We start from the raw sequence: 27,942 nt of genomic DNA, 5'->3' as shown, positions 1-27,942 counted from the left end.
TAAAATTGTGCAAAAACAAAAGTAAGAGAAATATAACAAAAATAAGAGAAAAAAAACAGTTGAAAAACAACGCCAAATACTTCGACGTCGCGTTGACGTCGTCGTCGCTGAATACGTGACAACGGTCAGCTACGTAGCAACAGTGCAGCAGCAGCAGCAACAACAAGAACAGCAGCAACAGCTGTCAGGATGCCGCTCTCGCAGGGCTATTGCATGAAGCCCTCGCTGTCTAGCAAACGCGCGTTGAAGGCGATGCGCAAGGAGAATCAGCAACAGCAGCAGCAGCAACAGCAACATCAGCAGCAGCATCAACATTTGCAGCAGCAACACCTACAGCCGTTATCTAGCTCCATGCATACGCTGCTCCACAACAACAACAACAACAATGGCAGCAACAAGCAGAGCTCACTGCAGCTTTCCTATTTGATTGGCGAGTCGTTTGCGCGCTCGGGCAGCGTGCCACAAGCTTTGAATGTCTATGAGCTCATAGCCAGTGGCCAACAGGATGGCCATGTACCGTTAGATATGCTGTCCACATTAGCCTGCGCACTGACTGCTCACATCAGGCAGCTGGGCAGCCTGGCCACGCGTGAGTCGCTATTGAAGGCGCAATATCAGGAGCTGCTTCAGTGGACAGGGCTGGGGTTCGGGCTCGACTTGGAGGCGGAGCAGGATTTGCTGGATACGCGAGAGTTGCGCGTGCCCAGTCCGACCATGGGTGAGGATTACGATCCGCTGCTTTGTCCGCTCTGCTTGGATTTGCTGCGCAGTCCGGTGACCACGAATTGTGGCCACACGTTCTGTGGCCAGTGCTGCGAGGCGATCACCCAGTGCAACATTTGCCACGTCAAGTTTCCGCGCAGCGCCGAGCGCATGCCGCAGGGCATGGCACTGACCAGCACCACCAGCACCAGCTCCACAGCGAGTGGCGGCACCATCAGCAGCGTCAGCCACTCGCCCAGCTCCTCGCTGCGTTTCATGACGGGTTTGCCACCAGCGCCAAGCGGAGCCAGCTTTCAGCATGGCCTAGGATTGCGTCTCTCGATGGCGGCACCCACCACAGTGACCACCACCACGGTGGCATCCACCACAGCCACGGCCACAACGACAATGGCCTCGAGCAGCTCAGCATCGGCGCTGGTCGCCGGCATGGGCGGCGGCTATGCGCTGGGCGTGACAACGGCCATGAAATTCATGCCGGATGTGCTGATCAGGCACCTGGTGGAGAAGTGGTGGGGACCCGAGCTGCAGGCCAAGAAGATCATCGAGAAGGCCACCAGCTGCATGCATCTCAATCGACTCGACGACGCCCTCAAGTTCTGCAATGCCAGCCTAGAGAAAGGTGAGTTCGCTCAGAATCTGCTAAAATCTTTTTATATATTGAGGGAATTTCGATCAATTGAGGTTTTGTATAAGCCCAAAACTGGAATTGAAATGTTTTTAATTAGCATTCCTTGCTTAATATTGAAAGTGTTTAGGTCTGTACACGTTTATTTCGCTAAGTGTAGCGATTGCAGTTTGAATCAGTCTGAGGTCAAGGCGCAGCCGAAACTTAAAAAGTAATAATTTGAGTTTGGAATATAGAAACCAGGTCAGGTCAATGTCAATTTCAAGCATTACTTTCGTTTTACACTGAGAGATAAATAAAACAAATATGAATTAAATTAATCAAGAAAATGTTAAGCATTAAATAAATTTTACACTGGATAGAAAAAACGAAATTTGATGAAATTCTTAAAAAAAAGTGTAAAAAAAAAAACAAAAATATAAATAAACTGACTATAAAAAAGAAAGATAATGCCAACAATGTCGATTTATCTATATAAATAAACTCCTTATATGCCCAATGACTTAGAATACGTACTCTAGCTAATGCTCTAAGTCTATCGAAAAATAACAACAATTTTCGTGTCTCAAATCTGGCTTTTCCCACCCCAATAAACCCATTGAACTTATGCCATATTTGCCCTTTCCTACAAAACACACTAATTCATATATAATTACTGCACAAATAAAGCTCTAAGGTTGTTATCAAATAACTTTCGCTAAGTGTAGTGTATAAATAGCGTTAGGCAATAAACTATTAATATATTATTGATCGCAAGACCTATTTTTAGGCCAAGTGCAAGGCCTAAAGAGTTGAGTAAAAATGGCTCAACTGTCACATCATTTCGCCCAGTGTAGCCTCAAAATGTATTTTGTTTTTATCTTTTGATGGACTCGAAAAATCAATAAAAGGACATAAACACATGCATAAACAGGCGGAGAGAGAGAGAGAGAGCGCGCTGCAGCTAAATGCTGCTGCTGACGTCAGCAGCACAACTGCGCAACAGGTTTTTCAATCGAAAAGCCTCACGCACACACACACGCACAGCTAGCAACCCTTTTTGTGCAGTGCAGTGAGGCCCTGGCCTGGCCTGGCCTGGCCTGGCCTGGCCTAGCCAAGCTTGTCCTGGCCTGGCCAACAGTTCGTATGCGTGATGAGTGTCAACAGAAGCATTCGAGCTGCTGGCATAATTTGTCAACTGTTGTTGTTGCTGTTGCTGTTGTTGATTGTTGGTCTAATTGTGTTGTTGATTTTATGGTCACTCTTCCTCTCTCGCTCTGCATGCCAAGGACTCGCTTATTAAATATTTACAACGCAAATTCCAAGTCAAAACGAGGCGGCATATCACTTGGGACATTTGCCAAGAGTAAAAGCGGAATACGACAAACCAAATTAAATTCTACACTTAAGGGCCAACAGGAGCAACAGCAACAACATCTTAAGCAACATCTTAAACTTTTGAATTGCTTTGACAACACTCCACTTGGAGATTATATTGCAGACAGATACTTTTGCCTGACACTGTGCATGAATAATTGAGGCGTTGAGTCAACGCGTTTTTGAGGCTTTTCCCAGTCACACGTAGACTACATTAACAACAGCAACAACTGAAACAACAACAACAAACACCTAATTAATCATTTGCGACACTTTTTGCCACCTCCGCATCAGCTCCACAAATAGTTTTTTGTTTTTGTGTGTTTTTACCTAATTTTCTGCTCATTTCTTTTCCATTTTCCATTTGCTTTAGATTTTTCTATTTTCTATTTTCTCATGATTTTTTTCTACTGAAAAATCACGTCGATCCACGCACTTAGAAATCCATCAAACAAGTTTGAGCAGCAGAAGCATCAGCAGCCAAGCGGCAAGGCACTTGACTGGATGGCAGATGCCAGATGAAACGTTTAACGTCTGCTCAAGGGGCTGTGGGACAGTGGGGCGAGGGCGGTGGCGTGGGGCGTGGCGCTGTGTCGGTAAAATATGAAAGAAAATCGCAGCGATGTGGCAGCCAGCAACAGCTGACGGGCAATTTTCACACAATCGAACCAGAAATTAAGCAGATCAATTGAAATGGAAGAGGAGGCAGAGACGAGGCAAATGTTAAATGAAAATCAAGAAGAGATAAGGGAAAGGTTGCTCAATATGAGATGAAAAACAGAGGAGATATGTAAAAATATAAGTTAATAATAGATAAATTTGAATAGATTTGGCACAAAGATTATTTTTAGATAACAAAAATAGAAAATTGATTAGATAAACAATAATTAATGAATCATGGACAGAGAAAGGTGAGAAGTCATAAATAAAAATAATAGATACATTTTTATAGATACAGAATAATAGATAAATAGTAAAGAATTGAGCGAGGGAAAAGAAATAAATTGAAATTAATAATTGCAAAAAAAAAAATGGATAAGGAATGCATTTAATAATTTTTGATATATAATAAATAATTATAATATTTCATAAAATATTTTTTAAAGTAAAATTCAATAAAAATAATAGAAAAATAAATTAGTATAATCTAGTTGGGAATGCTTGACCAGAAACTGCCCTGAATCACGCACAGAGCTGCTATTCCAATTATTCTAAGATTTTATGCATACATAACAAACTTAAAAATATATTTAATGGTATCTGCCACGCCTTCTTCTGCCTGTTGCATACACTTTCATAAAGGCTTAAGACTGTTAGCTTTAGTGTTATTTTTTGCATTCTTCTAAACTTCCATTTGTTTACTTTTTAGTCAAATATTTTGAGTATTTGCCTTGATCTTCATAAATAAGTTTTTCTTTATATTTGCCAATTTCAATATTCAATATTTGTTTGCTTAGCCGATTCGAGGTCGAGCTGCTTGAAGTGAAGCTAAGAACTTTTGAAATGTGTCAATTTGTTGATGAAGACGCTTGAAATGTAGTTCGAAGAAGGTAAACATCCTATAGCTAAAGTAAATGTCAATTGACTGCGCTATATATAGATAGATATATGTCATAATTCTCTATATAGCAGTTAATTGTATGCTTGCCTCACGGCATGCTCTCTATATGCTACATATCTCTACATAATCAGTATGTTTGCTATGAATTGAAGAGTGCCTACACAACACATGAGCCATGCCCTATTTATTACTATTTGATTATAAAAAACGAATGGTTCCTAGCTTAAATTAAGATTATTTTTCAAGTATTACGATTTACTTTAAGATTGAGGATTGAGCTTTAGCCAACTTCTCATTCTACATTTCTGTTTCGTGGCTCTAGAACTTCTTAGATTGATATTGATTAATCTACCTCAAATCGTATATTATTGCCTTCACGCTTATATAAACTAACAGCTGCCAACTCTACTATATCATATATACTATATATATTCCAATTATAATGCCTATCTATACTCCAATACATCACGTAGGGCTGTGTTTGTTTAGTTGATTGGCTTTTGCGCTTTGGCCTAATGCCTATTGCCTAATAACAATGTCTAAAGTTAAGTGGGTGTCTATAATCAAGATACAGGATCTACAAACGCCAGGTGCTGGGCGCAGGTGAGCAGCACGAAAGGGGCGAGGGGGGCAGAGAATTGTTGCGTGACTTTTACGGTTTGTCGAATACGAAAAAAAGAATCCAAAAAAAATCACAGCTGAGAAGCTCATGTTGCTTTCATAATTGTTATCAGAGTGAGTGTTGTTGTTATTCTAGTTGTTCCAGTTGTTATTGTTGTTGTTGTTGTGCAAAGTCAACAGCAGTGATTCAAATGCGTTGATTTGGGCAACGCAAATGCTGACGCATCATCGCACGAGCCACACAAATGTTCTGTGCTGTTTACCTGTCCGAGCTGCAAGCAGCATGAAATATAATTAATAGCAAAACGTTGCTGAACACACGTAAACACACACACACACACACACACACACATAAAATTTGTGTTATTTTTAAGCAAATTATATATATATATGTTTTGTCGTCTTTTGTTTATGAGTCGCTCTCACTATCAGTTATTGACTCTTGCGCTGATAAAAAGAAACAGTCGAAAAAAGCAAAATATGAAAGAAATTTAATATAAGCGAATAAATTTTGTTGTTGATAAAAGAAGCAAAAGCACCAAAAAAAAACATCAACAAATGCTTTGTCATTGCGTTTAGTAGAAGCCAAAAGTCAAAGTCAATTAGCTCAAAATCAAAATAGAAAAAAAAACGTGCGGCGTTGCCAGATCTCCTGTGTCACTTGGCCAAGGGCAGCTCAAGCAACAACAACAGCAGCAGTGCTCCACTTGCCACGGTGGCAACAGTGAAGTGTTTGCTTTTTGCCTCTTGGCTGAGGCACTTAACATTCAGGCACTAAATGAGCCGCAACACGTGCCAGACCTCAAGAAGATTACCAACACCCACCCACCCACACACACATGCAGAGAGATATACTAGCTCAGCTAGCTAATATAGTCGTCGACCTCATGCAACACGCTCGTGTGCCACATGTGGCATGGCGAATTTGCAATTACAGCCACGACTGAGCACACAGCAAAACAACAATTCAGATTCAAGTGTTTAAAGCAGCAAAAGGGAACGACTAACAGATGCTCTGGAGAGCGAACATTGAGAGAGCAATTGATATTACAGGGTATCTATAAAGTGAGTAGCAGATATAAAAGATGAAAGAAGAAATAATCAAATCACATTAAACAGCTTTTGCCTTGATTGTGCATCTTAAGAGCTTACATTTTATTATATTTTCATGCTTGAGCAACTCTTTTAAATCTCTTTCATTAAAAGAGTTCGAACTATAAACAAGATCAATATATAAAGTAGAATCCAAAAGAATCCGCTTCTTTGCCTCAGATCTATATTTTATATAAAGCATTTTGATTTAGTTCGTGCCCCCATTTCATCCTAATGCCAAAGTATTTGTTGGAGCTTGAACCTTGCATCTGCGAGACAACAATTTCTACCAAGCAGCACGCCCAACTTCTAAGTAACTACAGGGTATAACTCTTGACTGCCTTGTGCTGAGTGGAAATAGTTGCTCAACAGCAGCCGCAAGGACTCGACTGTAACTCGATTCGTGTGGCCGCAGTCGCTGTCCACTGGCTGTGGCTTGCTGTTGCAGCTGCCTGGGAAATGCCCACATATCATGCAACGCGGTGGCATGTTTGGCCTTTTAGTGGTCTCTGCACGCAGCTCCATGCTAATTTATGCACCACACCACTTGTATATATATATATATATATATATATATATATATATATATATATATATACGATGTATAAAGATATATATCACAGATCGTATAATTTGATGGCGTGCGCTGTGGACTGACCGAAATGTGCATTAAATGTGAAATGTGAAAATGTCCGAAAGAATTTAGCACGTGCCGTGCAATCATTGTGTGGCAGGCACACAGCGCTGCGCCTCTGCTGTGGCACCTGGCCATAGTTGAATTTGTTTTTTGTGTTTTTTATGGACTTGATGTGGGCCGCATTTAATTAGCGGCTAAACTCAAATGATATTTGTACTCGCCATGGCACTCATTTGGCTAATGAGGTCACACGAATTCTGAGGAAAAAGCAAACGACGACGCATTCATTAGGCCAAATGTTTGCTAATTGTTGGCTTGATTCGATACAAATTGAATGCTGACATAATTGTGAGTTGCTGAAGGAAATATTGAACAAATAGGGCAGGGAAATAGGCGTGGGGGACCTTTTAATCTATTGAAGTGAACGGCGAGCTTAAATCATGCGCCTTTCTTTGCGATTCTCATGTGAATGTTGAATAAATATAGAAAGCAAATAGTTTCTGGCGTTCTTTGTGTGAAAACAGTTAAGTCACTGCCTTTCTCTGCGACTCTCAGAAGACTTTATGTAACTGTAAGCTACAGTTACTTCCATTTATAGTCAGCTAGAAATTTTAAGTACTTTCGACTGACAACCTCTCTCAGCGCTTCGCATACTTGTGAATGCATGATATATTGCTGTGCTATTTAAAATAGAACCAAACTACAGTAAACATATATACACTGTTCCTAATATTGTTGGGCTTTGCTTATGCGTCTCTCTCTCTGCGATTCTCAAAAGGATACTTATGGCATTTGTCACTTACTCTCTCAGATATTTGTCCAGCTGCTGATGGGCTCTTAGTCCTGAACTTGATCAGCTCTCCAAGCGCTCTTCATAACGATGACTCAATCAAAATGTACCTTATCAACAGTATTCAAAATGAATTCATCAGCAAAACTCTCAGCTGATAAGCAGCGCAGCCCTGAACTTGGCCGCCTCTCCTTGCGCTTCTCACTCTCGCACACACACACACACTCCTGATAACCCAGCGACAAGAACAAAAGGCAAACAATATCATTGCACTTTCAATTGTGTCTGGCTAATTGCGCACCCAATTGCACGAGCAGCTCAAGGGCGTGCTCTGAACTCGTGTGGGTTTTCGACGTGTTGCTGTAGCCTAGCCATAACCCAAATACATGTCATGCCCGATAATCGTGGCGCTATCAGCATGTGTAAAAATAGGCCATATAAGTGTCCGTCCATGTGACTCGCTGGCCGTCAGCTGAGTTAACAGCTGATATTTGGGTATATTACGTATACGCATTCTCTTAAGAGGTCTCCAAGCTGTCGAGAAAGCAGCGAAAAAAAAAACCAATTGAGCGAGTGCAATAATTAACATTTGCTTTTGGCTTTGGCTTTTGCCTTCTAATTAGCCAGACAGGCGAAGGCGGCTTATTAATGGAGGCGTGGCAGCCGTTTTTTTCGATTTTTGGCTACCAAATGCGCAGTTGAGCTCTATATATCTAAAAAGAAAAAAGTTCTTTGTGAAAGCGAACAAAGGCCTGCTAAGTGAAAGACAGACAGTGAAAGAGGGGGAGAGAGAGCGAGTGTGTGTGGGAGAGAGACAGAGCGAGAGTCAAGAGACTTGGCGCAAGTTTAACGACCCACAAATTGACTTGGCCTTGAAACAAAGCCAGTTGCCTGCACTCTTCAAAGCCTTAGCTATATCTCTATATATATGTGTATTATCTGCACGTAGATGTGTATATATATATATAAGTCTTTTAACGCATCTAGTATAAAGCTGTGTTAATTTTGTTTTCTGAATTGATTTATTTGATGTGTGTTTCGTGCGCGGGCTTCGCATCTTGCATTGCCGGCATTCCCGGCGTCTATTTCGCAGATACTTGCGCTGTGGCATGCGGCGCCTTTTGGCTTTCAGTTTCTATGCTAGCCTCGCCCTCTCCCCGCTGCTCTTCCGTCTCCACCAGCCCCTCGCCCTCCTACTTCTGCTTGCTGCATTGTTCGCGTCTGCTGCAAATTGCTCAAATGCCAGCGCACATTTTTTTGCACTTTCTTTCGCTGAGCACAGTGCTCAGAACATCGCAGCAAATTCGCTTTTTTCCCCTATTCAAATGAGACTTGTGGCCCAGAAATTGTTCAGCTGAAATATTTATGCGTTGTGGCTGTTATAGTAGTGGGCGTGGCTGCTTCTTGAGTTGGCAAATGAAAGTCGTGGATAGCCGCGGTCGGTGGCATTGGCTAAGAGCGTGCTGGTTTGATTAGAGTTGATTTGAGAGGGAGATAAACTCTCTCTATATTTCTTTAATTATAACTAATTTGCATATTAGCTGGATTATCCCTGTATATAAACAATATTTCCACTTAAATTTGTGTGTTTTGGTTTGTTTACCTTATCCATCTGAAGTTCAGAGAACTACAGCCTCTGTGATATATATGCATATCTTATTGTTATGGAAGAGTTTACTTCGAACTCCTATAACTATTCTATATATAGTACAACTTCAAAATCTATACATCTATCTTATTGAATAGATATATCCAATTGCTTTCATAAACAAACATATATAAAGATCCCCAACTGTTTTTCCCAATGTTTTTCAAATCGAATATATTTTATTATCTACACATACGTATATATAGATATGTGTATTATAAATATAGAACAAACTTAGTTATATTTGCAATAAATACCATCAATTTCCATTTACCTAACATGTAAGTGCAATGAGCTAGTGCTAGACACTGCGCGCCCTCCTCAAGGGGCAGCTACAATTGCCTTGGCATTATACAAGATTCTTGATACGGAAAAGTCATTTTGTTTCGTAACGCGGTGCCTGTTATGCACATCAGATAATGCCAGCGGGAAGTCGTAACAGCGGGCAATGCATAATGATAATAATAATAAGAACAATAATAGTAATAAAGGAACGGCATGATAAACAAGCCATAACTCATCGACACCGAAATAAGCCATAAAAATCAACAGAATTTGCCATCGGCAGCATATTAAAGGCCAACAACACAACAGAGTATGATGTAATGAGAGAGAGGGAGAGAGAGATATTGGACGGGGGATATTGTATATATATATATATATATATATCGGTTATATCCAGTTCTTAAAACAAACAATGTATGTACAGTGGCTGCATAATTAGGCATCTGGCATCTGGCATCTGGCATCTGGCATGCGGCATGTGGCATGTGTCATGCGGCATGTCTTAATTGAAACTAAATGGCAGCCACATTATGGAAATGCAGTCAAATATTTGTTTATTGCATAATGAGCGACGCAACTGACTGAAGTTGCTGCAGTAGCAGCAGCAACAGCAACAGCAACTAGCGTTGCAGCAGCCAATATTGTCCTCATTTGCCAAAATGCAAAAGGAGTGGCAACACAAGCCACAGACAGCATTGCGACAGTCTGGCAACACTAACGCTGTGAGTCACTTGTTATTAAGTTTATTAAGTAATATTCTATTGTAAATTGTGAATTGCAATTGAAAATTCACTTTCAACATTTGTAAACAAAACACGACAGCTACAACAACAACAACAACATTGGCTTATTCAATTGCACCAGCAACAGCAGCAGTAAAAAATCAAAAGTAAGTCGCTCGCTCACACACACTGCGCGCGCGCTACCTCTCCCTCTCTTACACACACATACACTTACACTCGTAGTGGCTGTTGGTCGCTCTCTTTGCCGTTCACTGTGCTTGACTCTCGCGAGTTTGAATTACAGTTATGTCATAGAACGTAGCTCGCAAAGCAAATGGCGGGCCACATGCAGCTGCTTGTGTTATTGTTGTTGCTGTTGTTGTCGTTGCTCATGTTCGCTTTATCGCTGCTGTAACTGTAAGCGATTTAACGGCAATCAGCGACGATTGCAATTTGCCTTTTACATATACATGCACACATCTAGATGTATATGTATTTGTATATATTGAGTAATAGACACGAGCCAGCCAAATGCTTAACTGAGATCTGGCTAAAGGCATTATTAGACTAGGTTCGCTGCCCTACCAATCTGTTAGGCAATAGCAATAGGCAATAGGCAATAGGTAACAAAAGCTTTGGCATTTGCATTTCATTTACCCAGCTAAACAAATAAAACGCGCCTCGCTGCAGGCTAGGGAGGTCAAAGTGCGACTTGTTCCGTACAAGCAAAGTTCAGTCATAAAAACAAAACAAAAGGAAGGCGTAGCATTTCAATTTGCCACACAAAATGAGCTATCAAAGAGCGCGCACACACACACACACGCCGCAAGTTATGCAACAGTTGCCGCTAGAATATCGGGTGGTTGCTAGAAGAAGAAGAAGCAGAAGGCAGCTAAAGCAAGGCAAGCACTCAGTGCCGCAAATTAAATAAAAAGAAGCTTTTAGCTGGCAAAAAGGGGGCTGACAAAGCGCATTACGTATTCATTGAGAACAGGCTAGAATAACTTCCATATACACACGTGTGTATGTATGTGACTTATTACATCAGAGCTCTGCTAAAAGGCGCTGACTATAGCGAAAAGCTAATTAGTTCAGCTCTCCAAAAAACTTCATGTAAAGAACTCTAAAGCAGTAGCAGCAACAGCATCAGCTGCAGTAGTTGAAACGTCGCAATAAACGCCAATTATACAACACTGGAGAATGACACAAGATATCAACAATCACTTTTCAGCCATTCGCTTGTTGCCGAGTTGCCACATTGTTGATTATTTAATCGCCACACAGAGAAAAAAAAAACTTATTACAAAATTGCCAAATTCACTGCTGCTGCTGATCCCCTGCCGCCCCCCACTCCGGCGCCGCTGCTCTCAAAAGGCAAGCGAGACGAAAAATTGAGCGCATTTACAAATCACGATTTAATTTTCAGTCGCCGCCGACGCAAAAGTCAAGCGTTGAAATTGGCAACAAACAAATGAGCTAAAGCGGGACAGCTGGAGGGGCGGATGAAAAGACGGCGTGAAAAAGACAAAAGGCTAAGACATAAGAGCGAGGAGAGCGGGTGACGGCAATCGGCCGAGCTTAGGCTTATGCTTAACGTAACGAATGCGCAAGAAAAAAAACTGACGATGACGACGACGACGACGATGGCCAACAGTTGGCTGCTGTCTGCTGCTTGCTGCTGGGCTTACATAACCAGAGCTCCACTTACCAAACAAACATAATAAAAATGACGTCGACAGCAGCAGCAAAAGCAGCAGCAAACAAGAGCAACAACAGCAGCAATAAAGCAATGTTTAGTAACGCGACGTCAGCGCTGACAGCGACGGCGACAGCGATGCCGATGCCGATGGCAACTGCGACAGCGACGGTTGACTTTGACATACTTTTTTGGCCGCAGTAACAAAGAGCGCCAGCAAAGCAACTGTCAAATTTTGACATAAGCCAAGCTTGCGCCATTTCACTCGTACGCTCTTAAAATTAAGTGCTCTCTTGCAGCACTCGTGCTCTTTGGCCCTGTTGCTGTGTTGCTTCGGTAGACTTTTCGTCCCAGCTGCACTCTTCGCTTACCGCTGTCGCTCTCACACTGACCACTGTTGTTGTGTTGCTTTGGCACACATATCATCTCAGCTGTACTCTTCGTTCGCCTCTGTCGCTCTCACAGTGGCTACTGTTGTTGCACAAGCTTACGCTCACGCAATGCTTTTGCCTAACTTCCCTGCCGTCGTCGACTCACTATTTTTTTGATTTTTTTTTTTTTTGGCAGCTTTGCATAAAAAGCCGGTTTTGGTGTCATTTTTTTCGATTTTCGTTGCGTCTCTTTTGGCTTATGTTAGGGGCTGTTCGCGCCTCTGCAGCATTACATAAGCTGATTGGGAGCAAGCGAATGAGTCGCTCTCGTTCTCTTGAGCTGCCGCTTAAGTCTCTGCAGCTGCCCAAAAATAATTCAACATTAAAAATAGACAGAATCAAAGAACCAGCTACCACCCCCGCCAACCTCTACTGTTCTCGTTGGTAGTTTAAGTGGATTATTGGGCATATGTGTCGCCAGTTTTTTTGTCCGCCTGGGGGTCTCAGAAATCAATTAACTGCGCGTCAAAAACGCCTGACCACGGGCCGGAAGTGGAAGTGTATCTGTGTCTCGCCTTGTGTGTGTCTGTGAGAGAGTCGGGAACACACGCACATAGAACATTTATCAAATGTCAACGACAACATATGGCGAATGCCTGCGCACAGTCAATATACAACATATGGCATAACAAGCGCATGTGGAGGGGGGTGAGGAATTGTGGCTTGTGGTAGAGGCTACTGCGGCTAGCACGCCCATATCTCAACGCAGCAGATTCAAGCGCCGCCTCTTTGTGTGTCCCTCAACAAAGGCACCGCATTCAAACTGAATGCGATAAGACGAACCTAAATACCCTGAATAATAGAAATAAGTATGAAAATGAAAAAGCCAAGTAAATATGTTCTCATGCACGATAACTTAGTTACAACTGAACTGATAATGATTTTACTCTATATATTTATTCGAATTTGCTCGTGCTTGCTCTATACATTGTTCAAGCACATCATGGCCATCATTTCTTAGTCCCTTTCACTGGGTATTGGCAATGATATATGGAATAGGTTGTATGTCTTTATTAGCAACACAATTTGGTAAACAAACCAATTGTGGGCGTGACCTGCTCTGTTGCTAATCAGCAGAGTTTACTTGGAATGTTGCTGCTGTTTGTTGTCTGTTGTCTGTGTGGGCTTTGATGTTGTCGACTTGCTGGTCTCTTGCTAGTTGTTGGCTCAACTGCATAAGCTGCTAGATCTTAACAACACTCAACTGCACACATTGTTAAGCTTCTACAACAATCTAAGCAGAGGAAGCAGAACAGCAGCAGCAACAAAACAACATGCCATAAAAATGACCATAAAAACAACTGAACTCTATCTAATGCCCCGCACAAGTTGCACAAGTTGCAAAAGAAAATAAACTAAAATAAATATATTTATATAAAAAGGAAGCGAACGCAATAGAGAAACAAATGGCCAAGTCTAAGCGGCTACACTGACAAAATAAGGGGCAAAGTTAGTTGAGCTTGACTAGCATTTTAAGCAAATATGAAAAAAGAGAAACTTATTAATTTATTATTAATTAAATTATAATTATAAAATATTATTTATTAAAATGTAGTTAAAATTAGCCTTGTAAAATGTGAGTGAAGCTTAAAGTTTTTGCTAAAATGGCTAAACAGCTCTGTTCATAGAAATAGTAGTGCGACTAAGCACTAAATGGTGGACAAGACGATTTAGTGATAAACACAATACTTTTATATTATAAATATTGCTTAATATTTTAATAGTAAGCTTAATCTATTTTTTTTATAAATTTACTAACTTTACTTTAGACATTTAGGACTACAGACGCAAAATTGACAAAATTGAGTTGTTCACAAAAATAGTAGTAGCTACTAAAACTGAAATTAAATTTGACAAATCAAACTTCAATTTATTGTTATTTTTCTCAGTGTAAAATTTACTTAAAATGAGAATTTCTTCAGTCCAAGAAAATATAACTTTGCTGACTCCAAGCACTTTAGGTTTTAACTTAATTTTCAACTGTTGCCAAACTCGCCTTTAACTCGAACTTGAATTATCAGCAAGTTAGCCCCGTTTTGGCTGAGTGTAACTCTGCCACAACTCTTTCGCCTAGCCTGCTTGACCTTGAACACAGCTCGCAACTGCGCTGCCGACGTCGCTGCTCACTGAAGCGATTTTCTGTTGTTGTTTCGTTTTGCACGCTCATTTCGCAGCTGAAAATTTGTGCGCTGCGCCTCATAAAAAGCGTGTTATTTATTAAATGTTAACATTTTGCAGTTAGTTGCAAATTTGAGCAGTTTGCAACAAAATTTATTTGCAAAATTTGTAGATTTTTGTTTTAGTTTGGATTTTGATTGCAATTTCTGTTTACACGCAAAGAAATCTGAATTCACATTTTCAATTTGCGTGTGTAAATTTTTGTTTGTTGTTGTTGCTGCCGCTGTTGCTCTTGTTTGGTTGGTTGGTTGGTTGTTGCTGTTAACGCTCTACATTGCTTGAAGGTTGCGGCTGGCTGAGCAACAACTCGATTATATAACAACTATTGGGAGATTGTTTTAATACGCCGCAGCTCAAGGCAAATGAGCGAATTTCGGGTGTATTGACTGTGTGGGAAGGCATGTTAGCCGGGGGGATATCTATCCATCCAACGGGCGGGGATTAGTTTATATATACAGATATCTATATATATATATATATATATATACAATGATATTATTGATCATGACTATGTTCACAGTAATGATAATGACCATGACAATGTTAATGTTAATGTTAATGTTAATGTTAATGTTAATGTTAATGTTAATGTTAATGTTAATGTTAATGTTAATGTTAATGTTAATGTTAATGTTAATGTTAATGTTAATGTAAATGATAACGATAATGTTAATGTTAATGTTAATGACAACGACAATGACAATGACAATGACAATGACAATGACAATGACAATGACAATGACAATGACAATGACAATGATAATGACAATTGTATACTGCTTTGATCATTAGCATGTTTGCAGGGTATCACCTAGTCGAGTATACCCTAGTTGAGCACTCCTACTTGTTTATTTTGTTGCTGCTGCTGTTGTTTTTTCTTTTGGCTTATTTGTTTGGCTTACCTTGAAATGATTTTTAGCTCAGCTCCAAGCGAAGTTTAAGTGGCTGTGCCTCTGTGTTGTGCGTGTGTGTGTTGGTGTGTGTTGTATGTCTATTTGCTTTTGCCTCTAGCTGTGGCTGCTGCCAAATGACGCATACGCAGTGTTGCAGCCCCCGCAACCAGCTTGAATAAAATTGCGTCGCAAAACAAAATGGAAATTCATGAAAAGCAGCCACAGTTAGCGCTGCTCGGGTGTGGGTCGGTCAATCACCCATGGAAAACGCAGACGCAAATCAGATGCAGCTTCTCTGTTGCCGTCTCTCTGCTATTGGAGCTGTTAAAGTGTGCTTTGTGCTTTTGTGTATTGAGCAACGCTTAGCCCAGCTGCCCGCATTGCCTGTGGAGCCGCCGCCTGTTGACCTTGGCTCGAACCCGCAGGCGTTAAATTGACATTTGCCCGGAGATAGAATCTCTACGCTTCGCTAACGCTGAACGAGAACGCAGTAGCCATGGAAACTGGAGTAAAACGAAGTTCAGATGCGCTAACAAAGGGAAAAGAAATAGAAAAACTTGAAAGGCCTTACAAGTCTTAGCTACCCCATTTGCTAGGACATGCAGACGCTGTGGAAACGCAGTTATTTCTATTCATTTGTTTTCTCTTCTGCTTAATTTTTTGTTGGCTTTGACATTTGAGCAGGCTGTGTGTAGGCGTTGTCCACGCCCATACGGCCCAAAATGACGCAAATGGCAGTAGGAAAATGTGCTCAAAGATTTTCTATGCACGAAAACATGAAACTCATGGAAAATGACATAAAAGTCGAGCAGCCGAACGGGAAATGCGAAAGGCGAAAATTCATTGTAATTTTATTTATATATAAATGTTGATGCATTTCCTCTCAGTCAATGTCAGGTGAAATATTTGTAATGCATAGATAAGAGTTTATTTATAGTATATATAAGGTATATAAGATGCAAAAATTACGCATACGCCGCATGTGCCACACGCTGTCAAACTATTTCAAGTGCAATCGCCGTCGCCTGTCAGTGCAATAATTAAATTGTTGTTGCAATTTAACAATTTCACAATATACGCTGGCTCTTGCTCTTAACATAATTAATGGACTCTTGAAATTCTATGGCAAATGAAACGTTTAATAGCCGAGCCGAGCCAAGCCACGGCGCGACGCTTCGTGCAAACAAAGCGTTTCGCTTCCTGTTCCTAGAGTGATGCCAATGCCAAAGCGGCATTAAAGCGTAACTCTCTCTCGCTCTATATATATATATATATATATATATATATATACATATATATATATATATATATATATATATATATATATATCTTTCTCTTTCACTAGAGACTAATATTTCATGTCTCTTTATATTTTTTTTATGTATGATTAAGTAAACTGCATTTGATATTTATTTTTATATATATTTCTTGCAAAGTTCTTAGCTAGCTAGTTAGCTAAATTATGCAGGGTATTAGCTAGTCTTTGTTACACTTTTGATATTCAATTCAGTTTGACTTTTGAGTTGTAAATTAAGTTTTTAGCTAGGCAGCTACCTATATATATGTTGAAATATATTTGATTACATAGCAAATCAAGTACAGCAAGCACAAGCAACTGCAACAACAACAACAACAACAACAACAACAACAACAACAACAACAGCAACAGCAACAAGGAGTGTAATTTGAATACCCTGCAGCTGCTTTATCTTTTGTCTCTGCTGTATGCTGTGGCTCGCAGCGTAGAGTTAGCACCCTTAACAAGCAGCCCCCTTAAAATACACACACACAGTCACACACACTCACACACTTGTATTGAGGCGCAATTTAATGGGCATTCAGTGTTTTGTGTTGTTGGTATTTGGGTCAGTTTGGCTCCAGCTTTGCGTGTTTTATTTCCTTCAGCGCGCTTTACATAATGAACCAACTGTGCATGTGTGTGTGTGCGTGTGTGTGTCTAGTCTGCCTCTCCATATTTGCACAGAGCATAATCAAAGCTTGTGCCCAGCAGTCGTCGGCGGGCGCATGCGGCGTATACGCAACATTTATTTTTAGCAAATTGTTTAACGACGCTTTTTTTGCCATTTTTTATGCGCTCTTCTGCCGCTCGCTTTGTGCACAATTAAGTTTTGAGATGAGGCACATATAGTATGCCGATCTAGGCATACAATGGTGGGCAAGTTTCTAAGCACACTTGGGCCGCAGCTGAAGCGGAAGTTGAGACTTGGCAAAAGCAAAAATAACAAACGAAAAAGGTATGTTGCAGCTGCTGCTTAATTTTATTTAATTTACTTGTTGCTGTTGTTGCTGCCGCTGCTGTTGCGCTACTTATGCAATCAGCAAGAATAAAGCGAAATTCGCAAAATCATTTTTAATGTACGTGACGAAATCTGATTTCAATGCGGCCAAGAGAACACACACACACATGAGTGTACGTATGTATGTGTGTGTGTGTGTGTGTACTTGCAAGTACATATATTATTTATATATATAGCACGACTATCTTGCAGCCAAATGCAATTTATCAACAGTTGGGCTTAAATTGTCTGCAGCGTTACGGAAAAATGATCAAGCGTAGGATGCGAGGGAGTCGCCATGAGAGAGAGTGGGGAGGGGGCACTCTCTCTCTCCCTCACTCTCTGTGTGCTTGGCTAGCGTTAAATTCTCTAATAAGTGCAAATTGACAACAACAACAATAGCTGCAGCAACAACAGCAGCAGCAGCAGCAGCAACAGGCGCAATGCTGCCTTTTGCATTTTAATTGAATTTTTGCTCGAGTTGTTGTTGCTGAAGGCAATTACGTTTATAAGCATGCTGGCTATATCGAACGGGAAGTCGACAGCTTTAGCAATGATATGTACATATATATATGCCTATTTACATATATATATATATATATATTGCGTGCTGCATTCGACTTGATATAGAACTTAATTCCTTTGTATTTATTTAGCTGAAACATGTTTTGCCTGCTTCGCGCTATGTTCCTGTGTGAATCAGACAGCATATATATAGTTATGTAATGGGATAACTAAGAGTTGAACAATAGTTATAAGCAAAATTTCAGAATGAAAATATATAGAAATTATTATTAATATATATAAAAAAAATATTAAATATAAAAATAAATATATATGTAATATAAAAAGTAAATATAAATAAAATATAAAAAATAAATATAAATAAAATATAAAAAATATTAAATATTATTAAGTTTCTTTTAGAATCTTAATGTTTCTTTAACATATTTCTAGTAATAAAATAAATTGAAATAAAATAAAATAAATAAAATATTTACTTATTTTATTTATATTCTTTACTAATTAAGCAGCTCAGACTTCATAATTTTTTATGCTTTAATTAATTAATAAAGCATATAAATTAATAGTCTCTGCTCTTTAAGAGCTATGTATTGTAGTTTAAAAATGCATTACAAAAAAATATAAATAAGAAGAAATTATATTTTAAATTTTGCTTTGCCAACAATCTCTAATAGAATCAATATCTTTTACAATAATCAATGTCTCAAGTAATATGATTCTAATATTATTTTTGCTGTGGATTCCTGGTATGAAAACATTATTAATTAACTCAATTTTCCATATTTATATAAAACATATATTTTATGTATTTTTCCAAGAAACGAAGCCAGCAGCTAGGGCTTCCCACCCTCTATATATAGCATAGATAGCGAAACAGTTGTCGATCGTGGTATACACCTCTACCTTTATAGTAATAACCGTTATCTAATTGGTTGTCAACGCGGGCCAAATTGCTCTTTGCATAATTCGCATGGCACAAGCATACTTAGGCAGCTCACATCCTCAATTTACCATGTCTTATCTAGCTGGCTATTATCACCTAAACACCTACTCACACACACGCACCCGCACACGTCGAGAAAGAGTGAGGTAGACAAACACTTGACATCAATTTGGGGCAGCAAAAAAATTAAATATTGACAAACATTTCGAATGCGTGTTTTACATAATCAAAAACATGAATAACACTTGGACGACAACAAGAGCCGCCTCATATTATGAGCAGCATTCAATGTTGCAACAACAAAATGCAAATCTTTCTGAAGCTGACGATGAGCTGCAAACTGCATTTGGGCTTTTGCCTGATATGTAATCATTTTTTGCAACATTTTGTATAACAATTCAAACAACAACAGCCACTGGAGGGCTAACACACACACATATATTTGATATCTACGTAGCGCTTGTTTTTATGTTGCGTAATGTTAGGCTACATAATCGCGTTTTTTAACAGACCAACCTCAGCCACCTGCTCTTAGCAGTTAACAGCACAAGAGCGCGCATCAGTTGAAGAGCGCAAACGTTAATTTACTCTTAAAATGTTAACAGTGCTGGCGTGGAGTAGTGCGCATTTCGAGAGCGCTGTTAAGTATGAACGCAACATGTTGCTAGCATTGTTAAAGTGAAATGTTAACTCAATAGACAACGTTTGCTGTTAACAACGCTGGCAACATGTTAAGGTAATGGAAGAGTGCAGCCAATGTTAATTAACAGGCGCGTGCCGTGCTTTGACGGCAGCAGCGCTGTCAACGTCAACGTAAACGTCAGCGGCGACAGCGAACTAATTGTAAAATTTGCTATTTTGGCTAGTTGGGTGGCTATGTGGGTGTTTGCTTGGCTTCTTTTGGCTGCCAGAAACTTGTGTGTATATATGTGTGTATATTTTTGCACTTGCTTGGCAAGCGATCGCCTCCAAAAACGTCAAATTTTGACATTTTCATTTTAATTTTAATTTGAATTTTCTTGCCGTTTGACATTAAGTGCGCGATTGAGTTGGCGCCCATTAAGCAGCAATTAGAAGACAACATTTTTACTCATGCTCTCTCGTGTCTTCTTCTTCTTTTAGTGCCGAGCAATTTCAAGAGTCTCTGCTTGCGCGCTGAGGTCCTGTTGAAGCTGAGCCACTATCAAAGCTCCTTGGCGGATATTGAGAATGCGCTCAGAACGCGCTGCACTTCGGCCAAGGTAAGTTGCCTGCTGCAGTGAGCACTCGCTATGGTCAACTACATACAACTCTCGCTTGCAGGCTCACTATTTGCGCGCCTTGGCCCTGAGCGGCTTGGGCCGCCTGGAGGAGGCCTTGTTCAATGGCTTTTTGGCCATTTGCCTGGACAAAAACACAAATCTCAGCAATTCGGAAATCTTTCAACATGATCTCGCCAAGGTGCGTCTCCCACTCCATGCACAATTCAGCTGCAGCTGCTCTAACTGGCTCAACTCTTTCAGATTCTGCAACGTCTTTTGGCTCAAACGCCCAAGAGTCGCGACTCGCTGCCGTCGCTGGCTGCGCAGCAGCAGCAGCGCAGCAAAGCGCCGTACGCCCTGCTCTGGGAGCAGCTGCGCCGACGCAGGAAACAGCATCATCACCATGTGCACCTGGACGATGTGGAGGACGACTTCAGCCTGAGCTGCGAGCAGCAGCATTACGACAACTACATCATGGAGGACGAGGAGGAGGTAGTCGAGGCAGCCGCCATGGATGGCGACTTTCTGTTTCCGAGTGCCCTCGACTACATTGATCGACGACAGGTGTACGACCAGCTGCACAGCGCCAAGCAGTTCGAGCTGCAGGCGCGTCGCCGTGCCAGCCGCAAGCATTGCCGCAGAAAATGGGCAGCGGCGCAGGCAGCGCAGTTGACGCCAGCGGCGACGGTCGAAACGGGACGCTGCAGCCGCTTGGTGAGCGGCGTGCTCGAGCGCACGCAGCAGGAATTGCAGAGACTGAGAAGTGAGTTGTAGACTAGAAATACTGAAAATACCAAGAAAAATACCAAAGCTATAGTAAGCAAAGCAGTTTAGGCAGAAGACTGAAAAACCTGAAAAGTGGGTCTGAGATTTAAAAGTTGTAAAAAAATAATAGAAAACAGTCTAAATACTAAAATACCAAATTAATATACCCAATAAAATACCAATAAAAATGTCAAAATGATGAACAAATATAAAATAAAATACAAAATATAAATACTAAAAAAATAAAAAAAATACCAAATAAAAATACCAAAAAATTGAAAAAAATATCAAATGAGAAAATCAAATAAAACTGACGATATATCAATATGTGAAAGTCAACAAACACAAATACTAAACAAAAATACCAAAAAAAAATACCATAAATAAGTTAATGCGGCTATAAGCTGAATAAATTCTATAGATAACTAGATATATTTATGGTATTTTGTAAATATTATTTATACTAAAAAAAATACTGAATGATAAACTGTATAATTATAATCATGCCAATAAACTCAAAAATAGATATCGCCTCCGTGCAAGGCATCACTAACAACAAAAACACGAAACGTAAACAGCCAAATTCACCAAAAACCATCAAGAAAAGGCTCATCTTCGACGAACCAAGCACCAGCAATGCAGCATTAATATCAGAAAATCGATTTTCACTGCTCGTAGAAGAAGATGAAGACTACAGCGAATCACCTGTAGCTCCAGAAGCCCCAGTATTGACCGACCAGCAAACTACACCGAAACCTCGTCCGCCCCCCATATGGTGTCCAAACATCAAGTCTGTGGCCCTACTTCAACAGATAATAGATAAAGTAATTGATGCTAAATCATACGTAATTAAGCCAAAGAAGAATAACATAGGTGTATTAACCCAATGCAGTGAGGACTATCGCAGAGTTATAGACCACTTTACTAAGCTGGAATTGGAGTTCCACTGCTACCAGCTTAAGGAGGACAAACCATATAGAGTCGTGTTCAAAGGGCTTCACTCCAGCACTGATACAACACTAATTAAAAAGGAATTGGAAACCAAAGGCCACACAATTACAAATGTGCACAACCCACTGAGCCGTATGGACAAAACACCGCTAAATATATTTTTTGTTGACGTGGCTCAGGCCCCCAACAACAAAGAAATTTTGGACATTCGAGTTGTCTGCAGGCAACGCTGCACAGTGGAACTGCCAAGAAGATACAACGACCTGACACAATGCCATCGCTGTCAAGAATTTGGACACACACAACGCTACTGCCACAAAGCTCCCAGGTGTGTGCGTTGCGCCGGGAAACACGCATCCAAAGACTGCACCCGCGAAAAGGACCAGGCACCAACTTGTGTGCACTGTGAGTTACAGCACCCAGCCAACTATAAGGGCTGCCAAGTATACAAGCGGTTGCGCAAATTGCAATCCCCAGCACAAAAAAGGAGTCCCACACAAACACCGTCTACGGGTCCGAGTACTGCTTCCGAAATTACAAGGCCCCGGAGCATTACCCAAGCCACGAGCTTTGCAACGCCTATTAGTGGTGTTTCTTACGCACAGGCCGCTAGAGGTGGACCGTCAAATAAGAATACCACAAGTGACACTTTGTTCACTGAAATGCTTCAGCAACAACAACGTCAGTTTGACGCAATTAATGCCGAGCTCAAAGCGATGCGAGAAGTACAATCCCAACAAGCAACCATGCTAAACAGTTTAATGGCCATCATAACCAAGCTTGCCTACAAATAATGGCTTTACGTGTGGGTATCTGGAACGCCAATGGCCTGAGAAACAAGACTCAGGAACTGGCTGCGTTTCTCTCACAAGAAAACATAGATATAATGTTAATAACAGAAACTCATGAGTGCCCCACTACACAAATTTTCGGATACGAACACTATCAGGCTCATGGTGAAGGAGCAAACTGCTTTGGTGGATCCTCAATCCTCATACGAGCAACAATACCGCATACACCTTTACTGTCAATTTGCAACGCAACAATGCAGGTCTCAGCCATCACCCTGCCTACGTCTATTGGAGCGATCGAAGTTGCGTCAATTTATCTTCCGCCAAACACTGGTCTGTGTGATCATCACATGGAACAGGTTCTAGGCCAAAGGTTGAATAAGACCCTCATCGGCGGCGACTGGAATGGATGGCACCCATTTTGGGGAAGCAATAGTGCGAATCGTCGCGGAGAAGTCATATTTGAGGCGATTCAAAACTTACAATTCAGCATATTGGCGACTGGAGCCCCCACCCGTTACCCAATTAATGGACACAGGCCCTCGGCAATCGACTTCGCTGTCTACAAAGGCATCTGTGACCGGCAATTGACCATTGAAGAATCCTTGGACCTATCCTCTGACCACCTGCCACTAATAGTCACAATCCACGCGCAGCCACAGCCCTTGCCCATTAGGAAACAACTACTGCCAGCAGGATCAGATTTAGGAGTCTTTAGGCGCGAGCTCCATTACTCTTTGCACATAGAAATGGAACTTAACACTCCTGAAGACGTGGACTACGCAGCAAACAAACTGCAGGAAGAAATAGTCAAAGCTGCGCACCAAGCCGCCCCACCATCTTGCCAAACAAGACAACAGTCTCCGTACAACATCCCCCTCACCTTGGAGGCCCAACACCTACTAATACACAAAAGATGGGCCAGGAGACGCTGGTTAAGATTACGCACGCCTGATGCCAAATCCACGTACAACGAAGCCACGAGGCATCTTAAAGCTGCTCTCGCCCTGCTTCAAAAGAGGTGTATCAGCGATGCGCTGGTACGAGCTGAATCGCCCACTGACGCAGAGTTTCAATTATGGAAATTTACAAGAAAGCTCAAACGGCAGCCAATACGTCGACATCCCATTCGGAGCATTTCTGGTTCCTGGCACATTGGTGACGAAGCTCAAGCTGAGGCTTTTGCAAACCACCTTCAAGACCAATTCACGCCGGTGATTACCGCAGAGGCCTCAGAAATCGAAGCAACAGAAGACATCGTTCTCTCGCCCCTCCCAGCTGAAGACCAGATAACTGGATGTACAAAAGAAGAGGTTCTTGAACACATCAGAAGAGTGAAGGCAAAAAAATCCCCTGGATATGATCTAATAAACGGCAGAGTCCTTAGAGCACTGCCTGACTCCACCATAGACTACATAACTATGGTGTACAACGCCATGCTCCGCATCCGGCACTTTCCAGCCTGCTGGAAGCGCGCCGTGATTGTGATGATTCCTAAGCCTGGCAAACCCGTGGGAGAAATTGAGTCGTACAGACCAATTAGCCTGTTGCCAGTACTCTCCAAAATATTCGAAAGAATATTTCTGGAACGAGTACTGACACATCTGGGACGCCAGGAGGCCATTCCAAACCATCAGTTTGGCTTCAGGAGACAGCATGGAACACCGGAACAGGTTCACAGAGTTGTGCACCATATCCTTGGAGCCTTTGAAGAAAAGATGTACTGCTCTGCCGTCTTTTTAGACATCAAACAGGCGTTTGATCGAGTTTGGCACCTGGGACTGCTGCAGAAAGTGAGGACCACCCTTCCAGCCCCATTTTTCGCGTTGCTATCCTCATACCTTATTGGAAGAACCTTCCAAGTGTCAAGGGGGCAAGCAGTATCCTTGACTAGACCAATTATGGCTGGAGTACCACAGGGTAGTGTTCTAGGCCCAACACTTTATACTTTATTCACAGGAGATATGCCAACTCCCGAGCCAAATATAGGAAGTACAGATGCAGTACTCATAGCGACCTATGCAGATGACACCGCCATCTTATCACGTCACGTATCTGCGCAAGAAGCTTCAGACTCACTACAAAAATATCTGGACTCTTTCGGACGCTGGGCAAAACGGTGGTGTATCACCATTAATGCACAAAAGTCTGTACATACTACCTTCGCCACTAGAAGAGGAGATTGCCCAAGCGTTGCATTGGGGCCCACTATTCCCAAAGCCTCAAAAGTAAAGTACCTTGGTATCACTCTTGACAGAAGGCTGACTTTTAAAGCGCACATAAGTCAAGTAACCTCAAAATGCAAAAGCAAGCTAAAAACCCTCGACTGGATGCTGAGAGCTTCAAGCAAGTTGTCTTACAGCAGCAAGGCCGCCATCTACAAGGCAATAGTTGTCCCAACCTTCGTATATGGTATCTCTCTATGGGGCTCCTCGGCGAAGACTACAAGGAACAAAATTCAGACCCTGCAGAATAAAGCACTACGCAGATGGACTGGAGCCAGCTGGTTTGTAAGAAACTCAGTCTTACATAGGGATTTAGCAATTCCCACAGTTGCTGAACTCATTGGGCGACACAGTTCAAGATACGCGGACAGACTTGCAGCGCATCCTAACCATCTCGCAAGCAACCTGGCTATAAACAACAATAGGCGAAGACTGAAGAGATTGCATCCTCTAGACAATATTAGAACTAATTAAGATAGTAGCTACAAGTGCAGAATAATTGGCATATCTGCCCTCCCATTAGTTAAGGTTTAGAGCTAAATGCGCTATAGAGTCTAAGACAATAAGCTGCAACAAAATAAAGAAATAAAAAAAATAAAAAAAAAAAAAAAAAATTAAATTTAGTTTAAGATTAGTTAGAATTCAGTATTTTTATAATATCAAATTTGATTACTAATCAAATCACTCTCCCTCTCCCTCTCTCTCTCTCTCTCTCTGTATTGTCTCCCTCAGAATTGGAAAGTTCGGGCCAGCGACAGGTGTCGGTGAGCGGGCAACTGATCGATGCCAGCGATTTCGACTGCGTGCTCTGCTGTCGCACGCTGTGGAAGCCGGTGGTGACGCCGTGTGGACACACCTACTGTCTGGTATGCTTGGATCGTTGCATGGATTACAACTCCTCGTGTCCATTGTGCATGTCACCACTTGTGGAACTAAATGTCAATAATCTGTATCAGGGCTCATCCTCGCCAGTACCCTTTGCGCTGGCCAAGCGGCCAGTTACGAAATTCCTAGAAGCCGCAATGAAACGATTCATTCCAGACCACTACGAAACCAGATTTCGCCAAGAGATCGATCAGGAGCCATCGGTGCCCGTGTTCATATGCACCGCAGCCTTCCCCTCGGTGCCCTGTCCGCTGTTCGTCTGCGATCCGCGCTATCGCCTGATGGTGCGACGTGCCCTCGAGTCCGGCGACAAGACGTTCGGCATTGTCCAGCCGCACAACGGCAAGTCGCGCTACTACGACGTCGGCACCATTTTGGACATACGGGACTGTGTGCTGCTCGGCGACGGCTGCTCCATACTGAGCACCATCGGCTGCAAGCGCTTCAAGATCTTGGCGCGCAGCGAAAAGGATGGCTACGAGACGGCCAAGGTGGAGTACATCTACGACGAGCCGATAGCCATTGATCAGGTGCAGTCGCTGGCCACGCTGCAGTCCTTGGTGCTGGCCAAGGCCACCGTCTGGTTCGAGAGTCTGAGCACCGAGCAGAAGCACGAGATCTTTCAGAGCTATGGCCAAATGCCGCCGGTCGAGCACAGCTGGGAGCTGATCACAGACGGACCTGCCTGGGCCTGGTGGATCATAGCGCTGCTGCCGCTCTCCCAGCAGCTGAAGGTGAGTGGCAATTGGACTAAATGCCAATGGAATTCCAACTCATTCTCTCTCTCTCTCTTTCACCCTGCAGGTGGACATCTTGGCTACGACTTCGCTGATGAAACGTCTGCGTGCCATAGACAAGACGCTCGATTGGCTGCGCGAGCTGAGACAGCGGCAGCCGCAGCAGCAGCAGGCGCCGCAGTCGCAGTCCCAGCTGCAGCCGCACGATGATCTCAGCCTGGACTGCGAGGAGCAGGTGGCCGTCGATGAGGTGGCAGCCAACAGCGACGAGTGCTGCCTGTACGCCGAGCCACACACAGACGAGGAGCTGCTCGTGTAGTGCAGCCGCCTGTCGCAACATAGATCTAGCTTTAGTTATATAGATACGTATATGCATAGTGCTAGGTTGTAGCTCTAGTTGGGTGTCTAAAGCGTTTCTCAATGTGTAAAAGCAAATTCTGTGTCTAAAAGCCATTCGTATTACACTTTAACTGTTATCCTAGGGGCCAAAACGAAAAGGTATATAGATCTATATATTTAACTTAGCAGAACCAAATTATCAGTAGCGACTGTAACTGTAACTGTAACTGTAACTGTAGCTGTTAACTCTAACTGTAACTGTAACTGTAACTGTAACTGTTAACTAGCAATGTTAAGCAACTGTAGCTATACAAACTGTAAACTAAATGTGTGTAAAATGTTGAGCTCGATGTGTGTAGCCAATGAGAGAGATTTACAATATATATAGTACTATATAACTATCGATATATCTATGTATATGCATATATATATATATATATATATATATATACTACACATACAATCAAAAGTCGCGCCCCTAACAATCTAGAGAGCCACCCCATATATATATATGTATAACTTGTTGAAACCATTTCAAAACAAAACACATTCCAAAAATCAAGTCAAAAGTAAAATTTAAATCGAAATTCTCTGCAGCAAAAAAGTAACTTTAACAACAACAACAACAACAACTCATGGTTTCTACAACAAAATGAAAAAATACACAAATTTTTAAAGTAAAACTAAAAGAAATAAAACTATGTAAAGGCCAAGAAAACTTTTTTGAAATCAAACAAAAAAAAGCAGAGAAAACTCTGAGAGTTTTTCTTAAATTCTATTTTTTTTTCTTCTCTTAGACTAAGCGGCTGGAACTATAAGACAATCTGCAAAATTATTTTTTTCTTTGTTATATACTCTATATATATATATATATATTTAAAACTACATAAATAATATTAATAAGAAGAAGAGGAAGAGCGCGTAGTTAGAATTTTCATGTTTTCCTTTTGCAATTTTCAGAACGATTTGGCTTTAGCTTTCATAT

The 27,942-nt window shown here is 41.5% G+C and overlaps 1 protein-coding gene across 2 annotated transcripts; it reads left to right on the top strand.

Moving 5' to 3' along the window:
- Nucleotides 1-27,521, top strand: LOC111603035 (LON peptidase N-terminal domain and RING finger protein 3). 2 transcript variants are annotated; one of them, XM_023320463.2, is made up of 6 exons: nt 1-1,342; nt 20,146-20,264; nt 20,326-20,463; nt 20,526-21,027; nt 25,729-26,615; nt 26,686-27,521. In XM_023320463.2, exons 1-6 carry the CDS (start codon nt 190-192, stop codon nt 26,935-26,937), a joined length of 3,051 nt encoding a protein of 1,016 aa, XP_023176231.2. In that variant the 5' UTR covers nt 1-189; the 3' UTR covers nt 26,938-27,521. The 2 variants fall into 2 exon arrangements, with proteins under 2 accessions (XP_023176231.2, XP_023176232.2); XM_023320464.2 differs by lacking the exon at nt 26,686-27,521 and having other exon boundaries at nt 25,729-25,862; nt 26,038-26,240.
- Nucleotides 27,522-27,942: the final 421 nt, after the last annotated feature.

The sequence above is a fragment of the Drosophila hydei genome, unplaced genomic scaffold (assembly GCF_003285905.1).
Source record: "Drosophila hydei strain 15085-1641.00,03,60 unplaced genomic scaffold, DhydRS2 tig00000001-arrow-pilon, whole genome shotgun sequence".
Lineage (NCBI taxonomy): Eukaryota > Metazoa > Arthropoda > Insecta > Diptera > Drosophilidae > Drosophila > Drosophila hydei.
This window is presented reverse-complemented; position numbering and strand designations above follow the sequence as displayed.